Raw genomic sequence first — 27,029 nt, 5'->3', positions numbered from 1 at the left:
AAGCAAGCAAAAAGAAAAAGAAATTTTCCTCAGAAGTAAGAGAAAATGCGTCACTGCCTAATGAATAGGGATGACATTTGGCTCTACTTAAGGCTCTGTGTAATATTATGAGAGAGTCCAGATTTTCTGGCTTGGATTTGTTACATATTTAAGTTTAGAATAACCTTCTGAAATATGGTGGCTATTTTGCAAAATCAAAATGGGAAAAAAATTCAAATTTTATTCCTTGGAATAAAAGTTTATTTTCAGCAAGATGCTCCTTCTCTCCCTGTGATCCATTTGATGGCACTAGAAATGATACAGGTGTTTGCACAGACAGAACAGCCCTCCAGCTTCCTAATGATCAGAATATAAAATTCATGTCTGCTTAGCCAACTGTGGCTACTTGCTCACTATTCATTTCAATGTAGGCCCAGATTTAAACTTTTCTCAGTTAAATCTACCTCTAAACAAACACTGAAGAAATTTACATGTGTTAAAGCAGAAAGCTGAAACTAATTTGTACCCAAAGCTATTTTTTTCAAATGGTAGGCATTTACTCAAACTTTATTTTTAACTACCACAAAACATGTCAACTCCAATTTTAGATCTCATACCCACCTATGGTTGAGGAGGACTATCATCTTCCCAGTATGAAACTTGGGTAACACACTGACTATCATGTTTTGTTATACCAAAAAAACACTGCAACAACTGGACAGTACTGATCAGATGCCAGCTTAACCTAACTCAAATTCAGATCGTTTGTTTTACAAGTGAAAAGCATTTGGAGTTGGGAGTAGAAACTGATTTTGATTTCTCTGTACTAAACATAATACAAATGTTCAAATCAAACAGACAGCAAATAGACATAAAAGAAATAGCATACCTTAATTATAAAATTCTCCTTTTTTTGATAAATAAGACAAATAGGGATTTTTGTCAATTCTATTCAATTCTAGTGTGCTTCATATCTCATCTGACTAATGGAGCAAAGGAAAATGAAATTTTAAATACTAGATTAGATTCTAAATCTGTAAATCTAAATAAGCTAATGAGAACACACATAGATTTTGCTGGTGGAGTCTCCAAAAGTCATTTCTTCCCCACAATAGCTATAAACAACAGTAATGGAAAAAAAAACATCCAAGGATAAACCTCTTGGGTAGGGAAAATTCATCAAGAATTAAGAGTTCCTGATTCCCCTAATATATGAAAAATATTAAGACCAGCAGGACAAAAGATTTCATTAATTATTGAAGAAATCCCACCAATTTAGCCTCTGACCCTAGTTGGAATAGGGGCGGGGAAAGTTGAGGGTAAGGGAAATGCTTTTTCATTGATTTGGGTGGGAAAAATGTAGCTTTTGACTTCAACACAATGATCTATTTATCTGGTCTGACACAGCCAATCAATCTACTTACTTTGATTTATTATCAGTAGGGCTAGAATGCTGTTAGTCTTGACTTAGTGGGGGTAGGGACAAAATCTAGTGATTGGTCCCTTTTGCACAATGCTTCATTTCAATCCTAACTGCTGCCAAACAACTAGAGATTTATGTCTGGCCCAGGTGACACAGTGAGTCAGTGATGAGCCCTGGAACAGAACAAAGATTGTTTTTTAATTGTTTCATATTTACAGATGGTCCACAATGTGCTTAGTCTCTGGAATACTGGCCCACTGTTATTTGTCTCCATTAAATCCAGGGTCCAAAAGAAATTAGAATGGTGTTGCTGAGCATCAGGAGGAGTTAGGCCCCTAAACAAAAGTAGGCATTGAGCAAAAAAGAAATTTTGTACATTCTACTTCCTATTTTGTTGTTGTTTTGTTGAGAATCTTTCTAAAGAAGATGGAAGTCATTTTTAGCTTACAGGTTCATGAGACTGTAAACTTAGAAGGGACCTTAGTAAACAAGTACAGCCCTCTCATTTTCTAGGCAAGTAAACTGAGGCCAGAAAGGTCACCTAGAAAGTTGTACAGTTACTAAGTATCTGAGGAAGTCTCTGAGCTGAGGTTTTCCTGATTCAAGGTTTAATTCTTGATCCATTACTCCATCCACCTCTCTCTTACAGAGTAGAGTTGAAAAGAGAAAAACACTCATGAGAAAAATTACTTCCAATTTTTATTTTAAGTATTTAGATATTTTTTAAGTATTAAGTTAGGTTAAGTTATTAAGTTAAGTATTAAGTTAGGTAATTTAAGCTTAGATAATATAAGTATTTTAGATATTTTAGATAATATCTAGAAAATAATCTCAGGTCTTCATTTTACTTTACTAAGTGTGATTACACAAATCTAGTTCCAACCCAGCTTATTTCACACTATTCCTGTTCAAGTCTCTTATGGTCGAGGGAAAGTAAAGGGAAGAAAAACATTTCTATAACTCTATTTTTCAGGCACTATGTTAAGTGGTTTACAACTATTATTTCACTTGATTTAGTCTAGAGAATTCTTAATTAATTAATTATATGATTTATAAAAATAATAATTAATTCTTAATTCAGTGCCTCTTGGGCAGTTTGAGGAAACCAATAGCCTCCTTCACAAAATAATGTTTTTAAATGTATAAAATGAAATACAGAGCATTATCAAAAATTTATTATTCTGAATTAGTTATAAAAATATTTTTTAAAAACAAGTTCATGAATTCCATATTAAGAATTCTTGCTCTATAAAACATATTATGTTCACTTTTTAAAACTTCTTTTATGCTTTTTCTTCTTTTTTCAAGGTTTTTCCTCCTAGTTCTAATTCTTCTTTCACAATGTGACTATTATGGAAATATGTTAAAAATGATTGTACATTTATAATCTACATTAGATTGCTTGCTGCCATGAGGAGAGGAGAGAGAAGGGAGGCTGGTAGAAAAATGTGTAACTCAAAAGCTTCCAAAAGGATGAATGTTGAATGCTATCTTTGCATGTAATTGGAAAAAAAATTAAAATAAAATAAAATGAAAAAAGAAAAGAGTCCTTGTTCTAGAGCAGGCCATATCAGTCAAGAGCTAAAAAGATGAACAACCCTGCTCCAAATGATTTTCAGAAGTACCCTCCTTCTAGTTCTAAATCTTACAATTTTATGATTCTATAAGTTTGAGAATCAGGTATGGGGGGCAGTTTCTTCAAGATGTCATAGTAGTTGATCTTAATGTCTAAGAGTAAAATTATGAAAGAAATAAATTATAATGAAATACATTTATCAAAATGTTAAAAAAAAATTTTGTTAGAATCCAGGTTAACAACCTTTGGTTTAGCCAAATGGAATTATTAGCAATCTCCTGACCTCTTCAAGGCCTACACTTGTACTTTAATTGAAGAGACATCTCCCCCATGTTGCCACCTATGGAAACTTTTCCCTACCTTCAAAGCTCAATATAGCCAACACTACCTTCTCCAAGTTCCTCTTGCTACTTGCTGCATTCACTCTGGATAGGTGATACCAGTGACCTGGGAAAGATCTAGGTCAAGGTTTCCCACTGCATCCAGGACCATCTCTAGTTGTCCTGATCTATATCTGGCCACTGGACCCAGATGGCTCTGAAGGAGGAAGTAAGGCTGATGACTTAGCACAGCCCCCCTCACTTAAATCAATTCACTTGCTTGTAATGGCATTACCTCCCTGATATCTTAGTCTTCTTCAAGAACTGAAGGATAAGCAACAACTACTACAACCTCTTGGCTAGAAATGATCTCTCCTTCCTTAAAACTCTCTGTCTATGCTGAACAAGATGAGCAGAACCAGAAGAACATTGTACATCCTAACAGCAACATAGGGGTGATGATCAACCTTGATGGACTTGCTCATTCCATCAGTGCAACAATCAGGCACAATTTTGGGATATCTGCGATGGAGAATGCCATCTGTAGCCAGAGAAAGAATTGTGGAGTTTGAACAAAGACCAAAGACTATTACCTTTAATTAAAAAAAAAACTGTTATCTTATTATGTAATTTTGCTATCTCTAATACATTATTTTTCTTCCTTAAGGATATGATTTCTCTCTCATCAGCTTAGATCAATGTATGCCATGGAAACAATGTAAAGACCAATAGACTTCTTTCTGTGGTGGTTTGAGGGGAGGGAAGCAAGATTAGGGGAAAAATTGTAAATCTCAAAATAAATAAAATCTTTCTTTATCTAAAAAAAAACCTCTCAGTCTATTCCATCTGACCCCATAGGATCACCTCTCACAGAAGGGACGTTTATTCCAACCACCCCCATTTTGCAGATGAGAAAAGTGAGGCATTGGGAGGGTAAAGGGACTTGCTCAGTCACACAATGGTAATCATTTGAACCTATCTAAAAATCAGAGAATTCTTACTCCAAAGCCATTCTCTTTATTCTGCATCACATCTTTTTTTGCATATATACATATTGTAAATTTTATTATAACTATTTATGTATGCTATATCTCACCAATCAGAATATAAACTCATAGATATCAGGAACTGGGTAATTTTTTCTTCTATGTCAAGGGTTTTTCACCTGGGTTGCACCTATCTAGAAGTTCATGGAAAGGTAGTAGGGGAAGGGCGGAAGGAAGAGGGCTGGGGAGGGAGGCCTGGGAACTTGTATTTTTAAAAAAATCATTATTTCACTATAATTGATTTCTGTTGCTATCTCAATACACATTTATTAAGTCCTTATGATAAGCCAGACATTGTTCTTAGCACTAGGGATTCGAAAAGAGGCAAAGACAGTGCCTGCCTCAAGTAGCTCACAATCACATAGGAGAGACACTGGCAAACAATTATGTACAAATAAGTGATATACAGGCTAAATAGGGACTAAGTAAGAGGGAAGGCACTAGGATAAAAAAGGGCTTCGAGAAAGGTTTCTTGTAAAAGATAGGATTTTACTTGGGACTTAAAGGAAGCTAGGGAAGTTAGTAAGCAGAGATGAGAAGAGAAGAGAGATCATTCTAGGTCTGGGGAACAGACAGAGAAATGACCAGAGTCCAGAGACAGAGGGCCTCAGCGGAATAGTCAGGAGACAATCCTCACTGGGTCAAGAGTACATATCTTTAAGGCAGAAGAGAGTTAGGTTGTAAATGGCTTTGAATGCCAAACAGGATTTTATATTTGGTCCTAGAAGCAATAGAAAGCCACTGGAGTTTATTGAGCAGAGGAATGACCTGGTCAAGTCTGTGTATTAGGAAAATTACTTTAGTGGCTGAATGAAAGATTGAATGGAAAGGAGAGAGACTTGTGGCAGGCAGACCCACGAGAAGAGTATTACAACAAATGAGATGTTAGCACTAAAGTGGTAGAGGAGAGAAGGGGGCATATCTGAGATAAGGTATAGAGGTGAAGGAAATCAACAGACCTTGGCAAAGGACTGGATTTGTATTTTATTCTATGAAGTTAAAAACACAGTTCAAAGAAGAGGTCCCGAGGTTTCATCAAACTGCCAGTAGGGTCCAGAACCCATAAAAGGGAAGAGGGAAGGGAATGAATACTTATATGGCTCCAATTATCACTTCACCCTTCTGCCTCAGTTTCCTCATCTGTAAAATGACCTAGAGAAGGAAATGGCCAAATCACTCCAATATCTTTGCCCCAAGAAAACCCCCAAAGGAAGAGTCAAACACAATGGAAACAACTGAACAACAACAACAAATGTGCTAGTCCCTATGCTAATCATTTAACAAACTATCTCATTTAATCCTTACAACAACCCTATAAGGTAGGTGCTATTATTACCCTCGTTTTACAGTTGAGGAAACTGAGTCAGACAGAGGTAAAATGACTTGCCCAGGGTCACACAGCAAGGAAGTATCTGAAGCCAAATTTGAATTCAAGCCTTCCTGACTCCAAACCTGGGCCTGCATCCATTGTACCACCCAGCAAAGAAACCCCCACACACACATTCAGTTTAAACTGATTCAGCTTTAATTTCACATAGCAGGTACTTAATAAATGTTTGTTTGATTTAGATATGAATTTGTAGGCCTCACAGCTTGAGTGTACTTTTAAGTAGATATATATGTTTCCTCAGCCTACTGACATGAGAAACCATTTAAAAAAAAAAGCAATGTAGGAGTATCTAAGAAGGGGAAGGGCATACTGGTAACTGTGGGTGGATGCTAAATTAAATTCAGAGACCTGAATCCAATTTTTTTTCAAGCCTTTAGAATTATGAAACCAATTCTCAAGACTGTATTGAGTCATGCTTTCTGCAGGTCTGAGGTTTCCATTTACAGTACAATACAAAGTCTTACAACCAGAGACTCCTACTCTGCAACATGAAAACTTTTAAATGCAAAATAAAAAAATACTATAGCTTCTAGCAACTAGGGAGGAACCTGTCTGAAAAGAAAATGCTAACCAAGATAGCTGAGGGGGCGCTTGTTAAGGTGTTAAGGGAGTAGAGAAAGGGACTGGGCTATAAAGGGGAGCAGGGATGGGAAGGGAGGGGAAGTAGGAAGAGAGAGAGAGAGAGAGAGGAACAACACTAATATCTAGAGTAATTTACAAAACTGAACCTGATACTCAGTCATTGATTGAAGATAGTCTTTTGCTATCTAAATTTTGTGAAGGATTAGCTATTATTATCCATCATTATGTAAACTTGACTTCTTTCTTCTATATAAGGGGGTTCTTAACTTCTTATGTATGTGCAACCCTATATGGACAGCATAATGATAACTGCTTAAAATAAAAAATGTAAGAAATGCAAAGGAAATCAATTATAGTAAATTATATCAATATAAGTTATAAAATATAAATATAATTATATCAATTATATTAAAATAAAGATATAAATTTTCCCCAATCCAAATTCACAATCCTCTTGAACCCCAAAGCCCTGATATATCTCCATTTTTACTAATGAACTACTGCTCCATATTTATATATATATTTACATATATTATATATATTACATATATATATATATATATATATATAGTTATGAGATTTCTGACTACCTTCACTGTTTTCCACTTTCTTTATAACTACTCACAAAGCACAGAACAGTACTCTCTTCCAAATGGATAGTAAATTTATGCTGCCAAAGGCTGAAAGGTTAAAAAAAAAAACCATATAGATAGCTGCAATATAATATGATGGAAATAGGCATCTTCTGAATGACCTCATATCCTTCAATCATTGAAACAAAGAAAGCCAAATAAAGAACAGACATGCATGCCCATATTCTTACACAAAACAGACACAACTACCACAATTCTGTAACTGCAAACTTTGAGAAAATAAAGGAACATCCGAGAATCAGAGGCAGTTGGAAAAGACCTCCCAAACCATCTGGTTCAACCCTTACCCCAAATGGAAAACAGCCATCTACCCACAAACAAGTGTTCATCCAGCTTCCACTTGAAGATCCCTAGAGATAGGAAGCTCATAGCCAGGAATTGCTAATGATTGTTAAACAATGTACTGTGTACTAAATATATCCACTCATATGCTGCCTCAGTGCCCAGAAGAATAACATTTGGAAGGACAAAGCATAATGCTAAGAGGTCCACTGACTCTGGCACAAATGAGTATAACATATAAAATTCTGGCACTAGTACTATAAATTAATCATTATTACCATTCATATGCCTTAGTGTTTTATAAAGCCCTTTGTCTCATTTGATTCTGTGACCAACAATATTTGTAGCCTCACCCAGAAGAAAGTTAAACCATCTGTACAAACGGTTTTTTCATAAAGAGATACAGAAAATAATTCCAAAACTTTTTGAAAAAAAAAAACACCAGCAAAGGAAGCTCCCTTCATCATTCTTCCTCCCCACTGTCAGAAAAGTCCTCTGAACATTTTCTCCAGATCATCCTTATTTTGGGATTGGGTTTTTTTTCCTATTATCAAGTTGAAAAGATTTTTTTAAGTGTATTTCATTTAATTTTTGACAATCAAAAACTCAATAATCATTTGAGAGGATAGGGTTAATTAAGTTATCCACATTATGTAATAATTCTTATCATACCTCTTTTGTTGGTTCTTATAATCGTGTCAGAAGACAGCAAAGAGCTTCCATTGGACACTTCCTGCATAGGCTTCTCAGGAGGCTTGCTGGAAAGGGTTTCTTTCTTCATCTCCTTCTTTATCTCCTATGGGGATTTAAAAAAAGACTACTTTGAAATTTTAGGATGCTACATTGAGTATTTTAAGCTTCTTCTTTTTTCCAAAAACAAGCATTCCACTTGTGAACTACAATAACCCTAACTTGCAAGACATAAGAGCAACACATGTTCTTTCTGACATTCCCCTCCCCCGAGTTGTTTTATCTACTTAAAAGAGGGCCTTATGAAACAGAAAACTGACATTTGCAAGGATGTGATCAATATGTAACCAAGGTCATAGGAATGTAAGATCTTGGATCTGAGGCCTCAGAAGGACCTCAGAAGTCATTGGTTAAAGCTGTGCTTTACAAATACATGCACCACCAATCCAGTACATTTACTGAGTGGTCAATACCATTTATTTTTACCTTTTTAAAACTGTAAAGCCTAAGACCAATCATACTGTCAACACTTTAAAATCTCCCAAGGAATACACACCATTTATTGATGCCATAAAGTGCCCATGTGGGATTAAAGAAGAATGCTCTATTCTCTAAATCATTAGTATTGTGTATAGCATTATACTAACCTTGGAATCATGATAAAAATAATTCTCAATTAAAATTTATATTTAATTAGCAAAAATAGAGAGTTTGTTCCTTCTAATTTTTTAGCTCCTTTTGGCGGGGCGGGGGGGAAGAAAAGGTATAGAGTTTTGGAGAAACTCTAGTGTGGAAATGATACAAACAGGCAACCTGTCCAGAATATATAATCTTATGGAGTTCTCTGACAAGTCTAACTGAGGTTAAGTGACTTAACCATAGTCACAGAGCTATTGTGTTACAAACAGGATTTGACTCCAATGCCAGCCTATTATCCATTATATCATACTTTTCAGTGCTTAATTCCAAATAAAAGAAAAAAATTTTAAAGAAGCAAAAATATTGATTTTCCTGATGACCGAGCTGGGTTCATTCAAGGCAGTTAGGCTGCAGTTTATGATGTCAGAAAACTTTGAGTTCCCACCTGACCTAAGATACTATGTGATTCTGATAAGTCTCTTATACCTACTTTTTCCCCTTAATGATCCTCATAATGTTTTCCTTCATTACTGTGGTATAACTGGGATCCACTAGTCATTTGTAAACTAATACTCCTTTTAGATCCTCATTTAGAAACTCTCCTAATTTTAAACATTTACTGTAATATTATTTTAAATGCAAGGGAGGGGAAGAGGAGTGTGACTTCCTGACCTTCCCCTATTTAGTTGTAATCAGAAGATTTCATCGTGAATGATGAGGTTTTAAGATGAGAACAAGGTGTTAAACTACCTGCAAAAAAAAAAAAAATGGCATGCCTTTATGAGAAATAAATATGTCTCCTGAACAAATCAGAAGGGGCAATGTATGAACAGCAAAGGAGAAAACCAGACCTGCCTCCAAGGGCTGAGGTTCTAACCCTGTGTGCATTTGTGGGAAAATGTACCTCAAATTTAAGGCAGGAGATGTTTTGCAGTCACTGTTCTTATAACGTCATTGTGGTAAATACATCTGCCAAGACCTAAGGGTGGCTACTAGTTGATTATTAAGGGGAATAACAAGCGAAATTAAGGCTGAGTGAAGTCCTAGTGGCTTGACCCTAGAATCCTTGATGGTGGGCATCACTGGCAAACATCCTATTAGTCGGAGTTTGAGGTTGAAGGGGGGTACCCTAGAATGTACAGAACATAAATAACTGCACAATTTTATAAAATAACAATTAATGATTCCAAACAGCATTGGTTTCCAAACCAGTATACATTTCAAACTCAATATGTTCAAAATATAACTGATAGCTTCCATCCAACTCTTTCCCTCTTCTAAACCTGTTTTTGTTGACTTTGCTCCCCAAAACCCAATTGAATGACCTAATCACTCATCCTACATATCCAATCTCTTATCAAATAGGTTGGTCTACTTACATGATATCGTTCATCCTTCTGTCCACTCATACCTCTACCGGTTCAGACCCTCATCTGCTTATTGCAACAGCCTTCTATCTGATTTCCTGACTCAAATTCTTCTCTCCTTCAATCTAATCTCCACTCAAGTTTCCAAGAGGATTTTTCCAAAGTCTAAAACTGACCAAATCACTCTCCTACTTAATAAGCTGCATTAGCTCCCTATTACTTCCTTGATTCAATACAAAATCATCTGTTCAGCAATTAAACTCAATATTACCTAGCTCCTTTTACCTTAACCCTTCCATGGACTCTAAAAGGCAACAATGCAGGTGTATTTATTGTTCATCCAATATGATATTCCCTCTGTCATCTCTTTGCCTTCATACTGACCCAATGCTCTACCTTTTCACCTCCACCTTTCAATTTCCCTGACTTCCTTCAAGGAAGGGGGTCTTTCCTGGTCCCCTTCAGCTAACCCTGAAGCTATTGGCTTCCCTTTCACGTTACTTTAAGTCAATTTATCTCCCTTCTCATTCACCTCATTTATTGGCACGCTGTCACCTCCATTTCCATGTGAGATTCTTGAAAGCAGGGGTTATTTTGTTTGAGTTGTTTGCCTTTCCTTGCTTAGCAAAATGCCCTTCATATACTAAAAGTTTTTCTAAGTAATTTACAAAATGTGAAACTGTAGAAAATACATCTTTCTCAGATACTCTCTTTCACAAAGACTCTTCCCCAGTGTTTCAGCTCATGGTAATGTTGCACCCAGTCATCCTTCTGTGAAAATAAGGCCACAAATGAAGTGGATAATGAATTTTTTTTGAAGGAAATAAAGTATAGGAGGGGAAATCAGGGCATGTTAAATTCTTGGATTTTATACTAAGATGATAAAGTAGTTCATGGAATCATAGAAAGGTTGAGCTGGAGAACTAGGAAAACAAGATCTATACAAGGATTTACAACAACACAAGTGGAAAAAAACAACTACCAAAAATCAACTGAAAGTGAATATTTCAAAATTACAAAGAAATTTGGCCCCAAAGTAAAGAATTAAGAAAACATTTCCCTTTGCTCTCTGTAGAGAAAGGGGGTCCATAGATAAGGAGATTTCATAAATTGTCATATTATATCCAATGCACTGAATGATTTTTCTGATTTTTCATCTTTTTCCCTCTTTTTTCTTTTCTGTTGTTATAGGCGAGGGGAGGAGAAAAAGGAGAAAGGATACAGTGGTAAATTTAGGTGACAAAGATAAAAAGATGCCAATACAAATTCAAAATTTTAAAAGACAGCTAAAAGGGGTCCTAAAGATCATTTAGTCAGACCTCCTCATTTTACAGGAGAAGAAACTGAGTTCAGAAGAACAGACAACTTGAGTGAAGAATATACGGGGGGGGGGGGGGGGGGAGAAAAGGACTATCTAATAAAAAAAAAAGTGATCCTTACCAGTTCTTCAATTGCCAAAGTCATCATTTCAAAGTGCAGATTCATAGAATAGGAAGACTTTCAGTTTTAAAATCTTCCTATTCTAAACATTTCCACAATTATTTCACATTACTTTACATAATTCCATCATTCTATACAATAACAATAAATGACTCAATTGGCTAGAGACAAAGACTAAGGAGAACCTGGGTCTCTCCAATCCCCACCTGGTGCTTTCCCCCTCTCCCCCCCAACAATACTTTACTGCTTCAAGTCAAATCCTAGACTCAAATTCTTAAAGAAGATAGAAATCCAGGAGATCCAGGAACACACAGAAGCTAATGTTTAAGAAGAGAACAACTTCACATTGATTTTGTACACAATGCAGTGCTATAGCCTATTCAAATCTATGGTCATTGGGTCTATTCAAAGTAGCCTCATCATGTTCCATTCTGGCCACTAAAGAAATTAGGCAACAGCTGACTCATTCTTCCTCCAAGGCTAGAAGTTAAATTCCTGTGGTCTAAATACCTATCATAGACAAATAAATCTGGGCCATCTTCAGGTATCACACAGTGTTTTATTTGTGTGTGGACAGTTCTGGAGGAGCAGCACCTGCCTTTCTGAGCAATAGTTCAGGGTAGGACTTGTTCCCTTCTTGGCAAAAGACAAAGCAGGAGAAGTTATTTTTAAAATGCCTGCTTCACATTGAGATAAGGTTTACAGCCATGGCAAGCAGTCTATTATCTACTCAGGAGTGAAGCCAAATACCAGCTGAGTTTCTATTCTTTTCACAGGTTGAATTTTTGGAGAAGAACCAAAAAATACAGCTTTTCCATTTGTAGTCAAAATGTACTGCAAACCACACAGATGTACTCTGTGATATAGCCCTGGATCCAGTATCAGAAGACCTGGGTTCTAATCATGGATCATTCTATTTATTACCTGTGTGACCCACTAGATTGTAAATTGGCTTTTCTTGTATCCCAGTACTTAGTACATGGTAGTCTCTTTATACTGGTAGAACACTAAATCACTGATTTTTCTTAATGTTGTTGCTATCTAAAAGGAGGTGTTGAAAGATACAGAGAGAGGGGGTGGAGCCAAAATGAGGAATAGAGGCAGGAATTCCCAGAAACTTTCCCCCAGACAATTCTAAATGCCTTAAAATTTTGACTCTAACCAAATTCTAGGCTGGTGGAATCCATAGAAAGACTAAGTGAAACAATTTTCCAGTCCAAGATAACTTGGAAGATCTGCAGGAAGGGTCTATTCCACCAGAGTTGGAAAGGGACGCAGTGCAGCCCCACATCGCACTAAAGAGAATCAGCTCCAGCCTTCCAGGAACGGCCAGCAGGGCACCTGGCTCCCTGGGTGCACTTGAGTCTGTGGAAGTGGGGGCAGTTTCCAGACTTCTCAACTCAGGGATTGCCAAGAACAACTTGGAAAGTAAGCAGGAAAACTCTGTCAGAGTCATCATAGAACCCAGGTCAGTGCAGTCCCACCCTGGGAGCCAGATACAGGCCTGCACAGCCACCCAGCAGCTGCTTCCAGAGAGCTCAGGCCACAGTCAGTAAAGGGATAGAGAGAGATTGCAGGGGTCTCTCCGCTACCCCTGGGGCAGAACTCTGCTGCTTTGCCCATACTCAGATCCAGGTCGCAATCTGAGCCCTATATTGCCATAATAGAGCAGGGATCCTCATCACAGCTGTGGTCATCCACAAACCAGAGCATAATCAGGAGAACGGTCAGAGCCTCTCATAAGAGAGGAACTTGAAGGAACTGAGGCCCCTGGGGAGGTGTCCAAAAAACCCTCAAAAGCTTGGGACAGTGCATCCTCCACCGTGGAAGCAGAGCCCCACCTTACAAATAGTTAAAATCAAGTCATAGGCTGGGGAAATGAGCAAACAACAGGAGAAAAAAAAAATCCAACCATAGACAATTACTTTGTTCCCACAGAGGATCAAAATACAAAGAAGATAACAAAGCCCAAGCTTCTTTATCCAAAGTCTCCAAGAAAAAGAGAAATTGGTCTCAGGCTGTGGAAGAAGTTGAAAAAGATTCTGAAAATCAAGTAAGGGAGGTAGAGGAAAAATTGGTAAGAGAAATAAGAGCAATGTGGGAAAATCATAAATACCAAGTCAGCAAGTTGGTAAAGGAGATAACAAAAAAATACTGAAGAAAATTACATCTTAAAAATCAGTTTAGGTCAAATAGAAAAAGCAGTCTAAAAAGTCAATGAGGAGAAGACTGCCTTAAAAAGCAGTATTGGTCAGATGGAAAAGGAAGTAAAAAAGCTCTCTGAAGAAAATAATCCCTTAAAATGTAGAATGGAGCTAAGAGTAGCTGATGACTTTGTGACAAATCAAGAAACAATAAAACAAAACCAAAAGAACAAAAATCTAGAAGAAAATGGGAAATAATTCATTGGAAAAACAACTGATCTGCAAAACAGATACAGGAGACATTATTTAAAAATTATTGAAAGCCTGAAAAGCCATGATCACAAAAAGAGCCTAGACTTCACTTTTCAAGAATTTCTCCAGGAAAATTACCCTGATATCCTAGAAGCAGAGGGCAAAATAAAAACTGAGAAAATCCACCAATCACCTCCTGAAAGAGATACCAAGATAAAAATGCCCAGGAATATTATATTTATTTGTTTGCAATTCCAGAACTCCCAAGTCAAGGAGAAAATATTATAAGCAGCCAAAAAGAAATAATTCATATATTGTGAAGCTACAGTCAAAACTATATAGGACTTAACAGCTTCTACAGTAAGGGCTTGGAATATGATATTACAGAAGGGGAAAAAAATTTGGATTACAACTAAGAATCACCTACCCAGCAAAATTGAACATACTCTTTCAGAGGAAAAGATGAACATTCAATGAAGTAGGGGAAATTTCAGATTTTCCTGTTGAAACGACCATGGCTGAACAGAAAGTTTGATCTTCAAGTATAGGACTCAGATGAAACACAGAGAGGGTGAACTGGAAGGGCTAATTATGAGGTATTTAATGATGTTGTATTCTGGCATGGGAAGATGATACTGAGAACTCATATGAACTTTCTCATTTGTTAGAATATATATATATATATATATATATATATATAGAGAGAGAGAGAGAGAGAGAGAGAGAGAGAAGGCAGAGGAGAGAGATGAATATGAAGATAAAATACATTATAAAGATGGAGTTAATGAGTGAGAAAGGAGTACACTGGAACAAAGGGAAAGGAGAAGTAGAATGGGCAAAGATATTTCAAGTAAAAGAGGCAAGAAAAAGCTTTTGCAAAGGACAGGAAGGAAGAATGGAGGGGCAATGAATGAGCTTCATTCTCATTGGAAATGGCTCAGGGAAAAAATAACATATACACTCAATTTATATATCTGTCTTACCCTAGAGGAAAGGAGAGGAAAGAGGAGAGAAAGGGATGGGGGAAGGGTGGTGTGGGTGACAGAAAAGAGGGAAGATTGTGGGAGAGGGTGTCAAATACAACATACTTTTGAGGAGGCACAGGGTGAAAGGGGCGAGAAAATAGAATAAATGGGGGATAGGATGGAGGAAAATACAGCTAACAAAAGTAAGTGTAGGAGAAAAACATTGAAGCAATTTTGCTGATGACTTAAGATAAATAATGCAATCCATCCCAGAGACAGAGCTGAGGGTATCTGAACATAGACTGAAGCATACTTTTTCTTTTTCTCTCACTTTATTTTTCTTGAGGTTTATCTATTTTTGTGGGAGGGGGAGGAGGATTGTGTTTATTTTTACAAGCCAATTGTAATAAAGTGAAAATAAACTAAATTTTAAAAAAAGAAAGACATGCAGAATGATTCAGTTTAGAGTATTGCTGAAATACTGAGAAAGCAAATGCTTTACTTAAGGGGAGTCTTTTCTTCTATAAGAAAATTTCTATCATATCATTCTTTAGAATGTAATGTGTGCTGGAAAGATTTATTACAAGTTGACAAATGAAAATGAAGGCCCTGAAATACAACTCACAGAAGAACATCCTGTCCAAAGTGATTTCACTTGATGAACTCATCATCTCCTATTTTTTCAAGTATGTCTATGCTAATGATCCTCAAATCTGCTTATCTATTCCTAACCTCTAAGCTGACCTCCAGTCTTGCACCTTCAACTGCCTACTGGACTTCTTGAACTGGATGGTCCAGAGACATTTTAAACTCAATAGGTAATCAGATTATAAGCTTCTCTATACCAGTGACTGTCTTTTACCTTTTTTTGAGACCATGGGTGATACAGTGATGCTCTATCTACTTCACCAGTTGCCTTTCTTTTATGCATTTAAAAACAAAGTTTTTGAGAAAGGGTCCAAGGGCTTCTCTAAACTGACACCCAAAAACATTACTGATTCTTGCTCCTTGTGTATGAATTAATGAAAATTTAATTTTTTTTAGTCTGTTGGGATTTTGGGATGGTACACTTATCTACATAGTTGTGAGAAAATTTCTGAATAGTATGGAATGCATCCAAAATACAAGCAAACCCTGAAACTAGAGTCAGTATTCAACTCTGAACCTTCAAGAGTCCCCAGGATATCTTCAATTTTGAGGTACAAAGAAACCCAGATAAAGACTAGCCTTCTAGTTTTAACTCTTAAATCTGAACTTCACAAACTCTTAATATGACTACCCACCATCCAAATTGCTATCTCAAAAGTAGGGGAGATGCATCTCTGAGTCAAAAATTTCATCCACAAATAGAACATTTGATAATATTTAGCTATCAAAGAAAATTGATTCAAAATATCAAAAAAATGGTCTGCTCCAACAAAACATATCCCCATAATATCAAAATCAACTAAGATTCTTTGACATAATTTGTTAAGCTGGATATGCAAAAGGTCATAGAGAAACCCAGCTCTTCCACATTAAATTCTAGCAAATAAATACCTGAAAACAATCCAGAAGGACCAATGATAAAAATGGAAAAAAGAGAAGGCTATATAAAACCATATTCAATAAAGACCATCAACCAAAAGAGGTAAGAGGAGGAGGGTCTCACTAGGAAAGTCAACAAGAGTATAACATCGGGTAAGTTATAAACTCCTGAGACCTCAGTTTCCTCATCTTTAGAATGAAGAGGCTGAATTTGAAGACCTTTGAGGTCTTCACACTAGGGCAACTGGGTGGCCCAATGCTTAGAGAGTTGGGACTAGAGTGGGGAAAACATGAGTTCAAATTTGAACTCAAATACATAACAGCTGTGTGACCCTGTACAAGTCACTTAACCTCTGCTGGCTTGTTTCTTCAATTATAAAATGGAGATAATAACACACACCTCCCAGGGTTGTAAAGGATCAAATAAAATAAGAATTACAAAGTAGTTAAAACAGTGCCTACACATAGTAGTTAATTTAAAAAATGCTTTTTCCCTTTATTTCTAAATCCATGATCATGGGACTTACTTCAATTTGGTCTATGCTAATATAATAAAAATGACTTCTAAGTGAATCAGCAGATTTGGTATTACATTAGCTTATAGAAATAGAAAAAAATTTTTACAGATTAATCTAGAGGACTAAAAGGTCAAGGATCTCAAATAAATGAAGAAAAAATACAGGAAGGAAGGCAGCCTAGCAGATCTAGGTTTCAAACTATACTGCATAGCAATAATCATCAACACTATTTGGCATTGGTTTAAAAAAAAAGTAGAAAATTTGCTCATTAGAACAACACAAGTCCCAGAATAACTCTAACACAGTAGTGACATGGTATTTACAAGCTCAAGGAGTCCCAAACACTAGGAGAAGAATTCACTATATGACAAAGACTGCTGATAAACCTAGAAAACTGCCTAGACCAAAATTTTCCACCAAATACCACAAAGAGCCCCAAATAGATTAAGTAAAGGTTAATATTACAAACAAATTAGATCATAAACAACCATGGATAAAGGAAAAAATTCTTGACCAAATAAGGACTTCAGAAATCAGAAGATAAAATGGACAGTTTTGGTTACAAATTTTTTTTGGTACAAATGCAATCATTGCATTTAGAATTATACAAGAAACCATTAATTGAGCAAAAAACCCTGCAGTAGCCCACCAGGCAACAAAAATGTGCATACCCTTTGATCCAGCAATACCACTACTAGGTCTATACCCTGAAGAGATTATGAAAAAAAAGGGTAAAAACATCACTTGTACAAAAATATTCATAGCAACCCTGTTTGTGGTGGCAAAGAATTGCAAAATAAGTGAATGCTCTTCAACTGGGGAATGCCTTAACAAACTATGGTACATGTATGTCATGGAACACTACTGTTCTATTAGAAACCAGGAGAGATGGGATTTTAGGGAAGCATGGAAGGATTTGCATGAACTGATGCTGAGTGAGATGAGCAGAACCAGAAAAACATTGTACACTCTGACAACAACAACACAGAGGTGATGATCAACCTTGATGAACTTACTCATTCCATCAGGGCAATAATCAGGCACAATTTCAGGGTATCACAGATGGATACCATCTGTATACAGAAAAAGAAATGTGGAGTTTGAACAAAGACCAAAGATTATTACCTTCAATTTAGGAAAAAAAAAACTTATCTTAATATGTAATTTTGCTGTCTCTTACATTTTATTTTTCTTCTTTAAGGATATGATTTCTTTCTCATCACATTCAACTGAGTTCAATGGAAACATTGTAAAGATTAACAGACTGCCTGCTGTAGGGGGTGGGGGGAGGGAAGCAAGAATAAGGGAAAAAATTGCAAAACTCAAAATAAATAAAATCTTTCTTAAAAAAAGCTTTAATTGTAAAAGAAAACCTTGCAGTAATTTTCTGATAAAAGTTTACTATTTAAGATATATAAGTAATTAATACCAAATATATAACAAAAAAAGACATTCCATAATAGATAATTGGTTAAAGGCTATGAACAAGCACTTCAAAAAAGAACCAAGGCAACAGGTGTCAGCAACCTATTGAAAAATGCTCACTAATTAATGGAGAGAGGAAAATTAAAACAATTCTGAGTTATAAACTCACTCCTATAAATTCTGCAATGACTAAAAAGGGAAATTAAGACTTGGTGGAGGAATTGTAAGAGGACAGACACATTAATGCATTGTTAGGGGAGCTGTGAAGTGATCTAAGCATTCTCAAAAGGAATATGGAAACATATACTCAAAGTCATCAAAGTATATATATATATATATATATATATATATATGTATATATATATACTTTATAGATATATATATCAATTTATGTAAATAAATACACACATATATATGCATGGGTATGGGTTGCATCATATAAATGCACATGTATATTGCTACATGTATGTGCATATATGCATATAGAGAGTGTGTGCATGTGTGTATACTGTATATACCATATACTAAGTCAACATGGTGTGTACATACAGTATATATAGATATATATATATAGATATAGATATAGATATAGATATAGATATAGATATATATACATACACATATATATGTGTGTGTATACACACACACACACACACATATTTATGGGGTATGTGTGTGTTTGTATTATGAACCATATTCTAAGGTCTCTGTGTATATTTACACACACAGATATATGCATATACAAATAGATATATATTCAAAGTTAATTGACCGACTATATGGTTCCATGTGTACATTCTCTCTCTCTCCGCCCCCCACAGGAGAATCAAAGACAAAGAAGTAGAATTCATATGTCCATAAGTATTTATAGATGTATCTTTTGTCATAGCAAAGTGTCAGAAACAAAGTAGGTGACTATCAACTGAGGAATGACTGAACAATTTATGGAATATGCAATATTAATGAAAAATTGGAATGATTAGAGAAACCTGGGAAGACTTCCATGAGTGAAGTGATCAGGACCGGGAGAATAACTTCTATTATGATTACAACACTGTAAAGAAAAACAACTGTAAAAGACTTCAAGAAAAGGAACAAAACCAATAGCAGACAATGACTCCAGAAGATTCATGATGAATCATGCTGCCCTATTTTTGGCAGGGAGGTAATAGAAGGAGGTGCAAAATGAGACATTTTCATACACAATATGTGGATGTGTGTGTGGTATGACTCGTTATAAAGGGAAAACTTTTCTTTTTTGTGGGGGGTGGGATTGGAGTAGGTAGTGGATAGGTAATGAGAGAGATGCTAAATAAGTCAGAAAAGAAATGAAAGATCACTAAATTATTACAAATAATAAGAAAAAATGTAGAAATAAGTTAAAGGGGAATAGTGACAAACAAAACACCGAAATTTGAATTATTAAGAAAAAAAGACACATGGAGTGAAAAAAACAAACTTTATATAACAGTTCACATTTTCATATATATTGCCCTTTTTAGTTTCTTTGTTTATTAAAATATTCCTAAGGAGTAGCTAGATGGTACAGTGGATAGAGCACTAGCCCTGAAATCAGGAGGACCTGAGTTCAAAGTTTGACTCAGACACTTACTAGTTATATAAAATTAGACAGTCACTTAACCTAACTACTGTCCCCCCCATAATTTTAAAGAATTTTTAAAAGATCTTTTAAAATAAAAGGGGAGATAACTCAAGCATAATATCTAGGATATCATAAAGCTGAGAGATCAATGCTCATCAAAAGTATTAGCCAATATAATGGAGAATTTCTAGGGCAGAATTCAAATGAAAGGATTTTCTCTAGGGTTCTCTAGCTTTTCTTCTACAAATGATATTGTGATGCTTTTTTAATAAAACCCCAGTACACTTCAGTATTTCCCCAATGAGAATTATAATTTTTGAAAAGATTTTGATCTAACATCACAGGCAAAACCAAGTTTATCAAAAATATATGAATTGTCTTTATATCTGTTTTAGATAAATATTGAAGATAAACCAATGAGTTGGGTTAAGAACTGAGAAAGAGGAAGGAATAAAGGCTAGATTGCCTTTGGGAAATAGGGTTGGACTAATAACAATCCCAAGCTTTCCCTTGAAACAAAGGCCTTTTTTAATATCAGAATTTTTCAGGCAATGATTTATGACTACAAGTGACAGAATAACACTGATTCTAAGAATTAAATTCTTCAGTCATCCAAAGGAGGCTGTGATAATTACCAATGAAGAATTGAGGAAAAACATGATCCAAGATGTCATCCAAGAGAAACAAGAGTTGAAAGGGAAGTAGACTAATAATGTGGCAAAAGAAACGAGATGATGACCAGACCACCAATGTGCCTGCCGCTCAAGCACAAGGGAACCTTTCTTGTCAAGGAATCCTCTGGCAGTCTTGTGAAATACTTCTTAGAATAATGTTTTTAATACATAAAATACAACAGATTATAAAGAAAATCAATCATATTGAAATATAGTTACAAAAAAAATTTTAAGAAAATTTACAGATCCCAATTTTAAATCCCCTAAGGAGAAAAAGAAAGCTATTTTATAAAGGGTTTATGGGAAGAAAGGGGCAAGAATCACAAAAGATGAGAAGGCATGGATGGCTGTGATCAGTCCCTTTGAAGGAAGTATTAATAGCCATCAAAGTATCTAAAGGAAAAATTATGTCCAAAGTTTTTTTCCTAAATCTGAATAAGGCTAAGGATTATTTTTATGTCTTTTAAAGTCAAAAATGCATAAGGTATCTATTAATCTTTATAAGATCAAGAACTGAAGTGCTTCTGGAATCAACTTCTATTCTCATTATGCTAAGAAAATGTTTTAGAAAGTATGATAGAGAAATGGGTTGCTATTTTTTTTAATTATCACAATTCAAAAACCTTATTTAATTGGCAAATTCAGTTTATAGGTTCCCTTTCACAACATAATTCAACTTAATTATTTTCCTCCTATCTTCTTGTCTTTTTTTCTCTTGCACCAAAGCCCCAACATATTTTTCTCCCACAACATTCCCTTCTTCCTACCCCCAGTACCAAACAAAACAAAACAGTACAGTGGGATAGGGACCCACTAACAATAGAAACAAACCAGCAGCCACTTGCTTGGATTAGCTTACTCCATCAACTGCATTATATTAAGGTCTATTTTACCCTGTGTCAGAGAGATGAAATGGGCTACAAAAATAAATAGGACAGAATAGCAAAAGCTGGCATGGGAAAAATGATTTTCACACATATAAACAAAATAAGAACCATTTCCCTCTGTCTCCTAAGCCAAAAAGGGGGGGGGGGGGGGAGAAAGCTCCTTCTACCACCAAACCTGACTCCATGACCAATGGTTATACACCCCTGGGGAAAAAAGTCACAAAAATCAATTTTAATTTGCAATGTAAAATGGCACATGGGGATCTTCACCCTTGGGAAAAATTATCCCATTTTGAAATTTGTTTTCTTGAATTTGTTTCTGCTATTTCCCTGCTTTAATGTCTAGAAGAACCTAATTTTTAATTCCTTGCAGGAGAAAACCAGGGATTCACCAAAGTTAATTCTTGTATATATGAAAAGTTTTGAATTAGATCCTAGAAATAGCACATTGTCCCCCACACATCCACATCTTTCTGATTTTTTTTTTTGCCACCTACATAAATGGCATAATCTCAGAAACAACCACTCTGGCAGAACTTTCTATCACAAATAGCATTTTGCTTATCAGCCAATTCTAGTTATTCTCCAAACACCTGCAAATACATACTATGTATTTTAAAAAGCCACATCACCAAACAGCGATATAGCAGGGTTTCACACTAAGACAAAATGGTTTCATTTGTAAAATATGTTATCTGCCTACCATCTGCCAGGGTTCTGTAAAAGAATTGTCAGAATCTAAAATAAATATGAGTTTCTGTTAAAAATCAAAGTATTATAGATAGGACTTACTATAAGGGATCCTGGAATCAAACAGGCCAAGATTATTTTCCCAAGACTTGGTGACTATAGGAGTTCACACATTTTGCAACATATCTCCCAAGAATCACTGTAGCAGCTAGCACAAGCAAAAAACTGCACCACTCCTCCTGTTGCTAGGAAATAAAATTCTGGGCAGAAAAAACTGGAAACACGGTGTGTATATATAGGACAAAGAGAAAAAATGTGAGGTTTAGGTCCTACTGCAATACTGCCTCTTGGTGAAGGCTGTACACTTCATCTAGGTGCTGGTACATCTTTTTCCTATGAGTCACACATTTCAGAAGACACATTACCAACTTAAAATGATAACAAGTCAATCTAGCCCACAACACCACAGAATCAGAAAAGTATCAGAATGTTTAATAATGGCTCTCTAATAGCAACAAGAGTGACACTTTCCTGTTCAGTTCACAGCTATTACAATGCAAGGGAAAAAAATTGTTATTATACACACTGATGGGTCAAACAGAAAAGATCCACCAATTAATTGTTAACTTTAAACTTCACTTTGTGTAGACACTTTAGGAATTAATACAAAGAAGAAAACAGTGGCATGGGGATTCTAGTCTTTGTTGTTATGGTTATACTAAAATCCATGAATTGAAAACTGCCTGTAGATCTCACTCTTATCTGTACAATTTAGGAATGCAGGTTTGCTCAGTTTCACCAGAACCCTCACCTGACTGTTTTCACTCTTTTTTTTTTTCCACAAACTATTTTTAGATACTGCCACAGCGGAAGTCTCTGCAATTTTACAGGCAACAGCAAAAAGTAAACTGAATATAGGCTCCTTGAGGGTAGGACCATTTCATTTTGTGGATGTCCTTGTATATTATAAGAACCTGACACAGATGAAGCATTTAATAAATGTTTGTTGAATTAAAACGAACTGAAGTCCTTCAGACTATATCTTCCCTTGCCAAAGGAGAAAAGGTAGGAAAAAACAGAATTTGGCAAGACTACTAGACACATAACAGAGATGCCAGAATTTGGAGGTTGAATGCTTCATATTAATTAAGACTCAAAATTGTTTTCCAACTACTGAAAGACTACAAATAGAGCTTAAACATTTCAGGCTGCAAAAGAACAAAAACTGAATTCAATAAATATGGATTAAATCACTACTGTGTGGGAAATGAACAAGTTTCGATTATGGCATGGTATCTACCGTTATGGACGTTACAAAAAAATTAGATGGCAAGTACTTAAGAGTAGCAGTATATGCAGCCTGAAGGGGAAAGAAGTCATTTCTGATAGTGCTGGTAAAGAAAATAGCATTTGAGGTGGATTTTAAACAAGAGGTCAATTCTTATATCAATTAGCTATTTGACCATGGATTCATCACTTAACTTTTCTGAGCTTCAGTTTGTGCATTTGTAAGAGAGATAGGACTATAGATGGTATATTATTATTATAGTATTATTATTATTATTATTATTATTATTATTATTATTATTATTATTATTATTATTATTATTCGTTGTTGGCAGCTATATGGTACAGTGGATAGAATGCCAGGTCAAATTCATTTTCCTGAGTTCAAATCCCATATCTGACGGTTCCTAGCTGTGTGATCCTAAGCAAGTCATTTAAACCCTGTTTACCTCAGTTTTCTCATCAAATGAGCTGAAGAAGGAAATAGCAAACCATTTCAGTATCTTTATCAGAATTAGACACAACTGAACAACAGCAACATGATATTTAAACTCTTTTGAATCTCAAAAGATTAAAACAAAAGTTTTTTTTAAAGTTTTATATAAAAGTTGTGTAAGTGTCACCTTTGAAAAAGGACTAAGAAAAGGCAGTCAGGTGGACCAGTGAATAGAGTACCAGTCCTGGAGGCAGGAGAACTTGAGTTCAAATCCAGTCTCAAACACTTAATAATTCCTAGCTGTGTGACCTTGGACAAGTCACTTGACCCCATTACCTTGCAAAAACAACAACAAAAAAGAAAAAGAAGTAAGAAGATAAATATGCTCTTCTAACAAATTTTTATATTCTTGATAAAATGAATTTTTAGTCATTGTAAGCAATTTTTTTTAAATGCTGCTACTTACAAAGTTTAAAATTTTTAAAAATTTTCTTTCTTAATGATAGATAGAAGTTGTTAAGGGCTGTTAAGGGGTCCCCTGAACTTGTCTTTTTGAGTTGATACACTTTCCAGAAATAATGGAGCAGAGCATGCTGATGGCCCTGAATGTGTTAACGACAATGCTGCCCCAGAGCTGATATAATTTACTGTTGTATTCCAAGCTAGACTCCCTATATGTCCTTGGGAGACAAGACAGATACCAACCAATATGTGCCAATTTGAGGTAATGCTTGGGCAGTCGGAGTTCTTTGTAAATAAGCAGGAGCCTCCGAATCTTCATAGTATAGCAGTTCCCAAAGGGAAAAAAAAAATTGCAGCCTTTGCTATCACCTTGCTCCTCCCCTTGGGGGGGGGTGTCTTATTTTTTTCTCCCACCTTAGCTGCACCTTTCCCCTCCCATGCCACACCCCTTCCTTGCATCACTTTTCCCCCCTCCCCTGCTATTATAAAAATGTAAACTTTTTTAAGAACTGAATTCTTTGCTCTGGCTTTGATTTCCACGTGCATGCAAGTTCATTCCTCTTTAATAAACCTAGTTTTCACATAAGTTTCATGAAGGTGATATTTACTGTTCACAAATATTGTTATAGGAAATAGAATGAGCACAATTCAGAAATCACTCAGAGTTGTAAGGAAAATCACAAAACAGCACAGCTGGGCAGGACCATGAAGACATGGAGGAAGAGAACGGTACTAGAAAAGGCTGGTATGGAGGGCAGCCAAATGTCGGAGAACTTTGTACCACCTATACACAAAAAGTTTGACTTGTCTCAGCAGACAAAGAGGAGTCCCCCCGAGGGCTTAGAATATCCCCACATCTCTGAGGAGGATTCCAGAGAGCATGCTATCTCATCCAGGCATGAACAGAAATCACCTCCATGACATGCTAGCTCTGCTTAAAGACCTCCATGAGGAACTCAATCCCTCCTAAGCTCATTTCCCTTTTAGGCAGTTCTAATCATTAGAAAGTTTCTGCTTCTCTGCAATTTCCATTTGCCACAAGCCTTTGTAAGGATGGATCTTAATTCTATATTCTGGAACAATCTAGCCCCACTTTTTTTAAAATTTTATTTATTTAAGGCATTGTGATTAAGTGACTTGCCCAAAGTCACATAGCTAGGTAATTATTAAATATCTGAGGCAGGATTTGAACTCAGATTCTCCTGACTCCAGGATGGGGGCTCTATCTACTGTGTCACCTAGCTGCCCCCTAACCCCACTTCTATAGGACAGCCCTTCACAGTCTTGACAATGTTGATCATATTCTGCTATATGATATCTTTTAGCACTAGCAATTTTTATGTACTTTTCTAATTGTCTGTCTCACTGTTGACTCCGACTGAATCAGCAATCTTCTAAAACCTTCCCAGATCTTTGTCACACAAAATGGGGTCTCCTCACAATTTCTCTATCTTCTAGCTGTACAGTTGATTTTCTGAACCAAAGAGTAGAGAGCTACATTTATCCAAATTATATTTCATATTATTTGGCCCATCATTGGTGCCCTCTGAGATCTTTTATGTAGCTTCATTCTATCTATTATGAAGAGTGTGAGCTATCCTTCCTGCTTACTGCAATTCAAGTCAAACCATTAATTAAACACCCACTATGTCTTTAGGGACTGTGCTAAGCACAGAAGATGCAAAGAATGACAACAAAAAAAAGACACAGTCCCTACTCCCAGAGAGCTCATAACCTAATGGAGGCAAAAACATGCAAACAACTATATACAATCAAGATGAAAAGTTGGAGATAATCGTGGAGGTAGATATTCACAAATTTCAGCTATACCTTCAAATTCCTGACAAAAAAATGTTCAACAGAAGGAAGCCAAAAACAGATCTCTGACATTCTTAAAATTCAGATCAACATCCATCCATTAATCTTGAGGCAAGTTCTAAAAACGCTTTTCAGGGATCCAGGTGGCATAGTAGATAGAATGCTGGTCTTGGGGTCAAATCCTTCCTTAGATACTTACCTGCTGTATAACCTTGGGAAGGTCACTTACCTTCTGTCTACCCTCAATTTCCTCATCTGTAAAATAGGGATTAAAAAAAAAGTACCTCTTCTTCCCAGGTTGTTGTGAGAAGAAAATGAGATAAAATTTGTAAAGAGCTTCACAAAACTTAAAATGCTATACAAGTGATAATGATTATAATCATCTAGCCTACATGTCTCCATCTTAACCACAAAGAGATTATGAAACAGATTCTCATAGGCCTTGTACAGTTAGTAAAATGTAGTCAAGCTCATAGTCCTATCTATCATCGCTTTCATGAAAATCAACCCACCTGTAACTCTACAGTTTACCATAATTTTTCAGATGACTAAGTAATCATATCAGATCTTTTGGTATCCTGAGATGATGTTAATTCAGGTTTATTAAAGACAACTAGGTTATTCAATGGACAGAGTACTGGCTTCATGTCGGGAAGACCTGAATTCAAATGCAGGCTCAGACAATTACAAACTGTGTGATTCTGGTCAAGTTATTTAATTCTTGTCAGTCTTGATTTCCTCAAATATATATATATACATATATATATGTATATATATATATATATATATATATAATATATATTGTAGTGAGAATTGAGATAATATTTGTAAGGAGCTTAGTACATTGCCTAGAAAATAGTAAGCTCTTAAACAATTGCTCTCTTCCAATGATGAAAAAGGGTAAAAGCATCACTTGTACTGAAATATTCATAGCAGCCCTGTTTGTGGTGGCAA

At 35.8% G+C, this 27,029-nt stretch overlaps 1 protein-coding gene across 5 annotated transcripts in view; it reads right to left on the bottom strand.

Moving 5' to 3' along the window:
• Positions 1–27,029, bottom strand: part of SH3KBP1 (SH3 domain containing kinase binding protein 1) — a 451,877-nt gene that overhangs the window by 291,805 nt on the left and 133,043 nt on the right. For all 5 annotated transcript variants that reach the window (XM_074214287.1, XM_074214288.1, XM_074214289.1 and 2 more), the window contains one exon: positions 7,924–8,047. In XM_074214287.1, coding sequence (XP_074070388.1) covers positions 7,924–8,047 — 124 coding nt within the window. The remainder of the gene's footprint in view (positions 1–7,923; positions 8,048–27,029) is intronic.

Source organism: Macrotis lagotis, chromosome 1 (assembly GCF_037893015.1).
Source record: "Macrotis lagotis isolate mMagLag1 chromosome 1, bilby.v1.9.chrom.fasta, whole genome shotgun sequence".
Lineage (NCBI taxonomy): Eukaryota > Metazoa > Chordata > Mammalia > Peramelemorphia > Peramelidae > Macrotis > Macrotis lagotis.
This window is presented reverse-complemented; position numbering and strand designations above follow the sequence as displayed.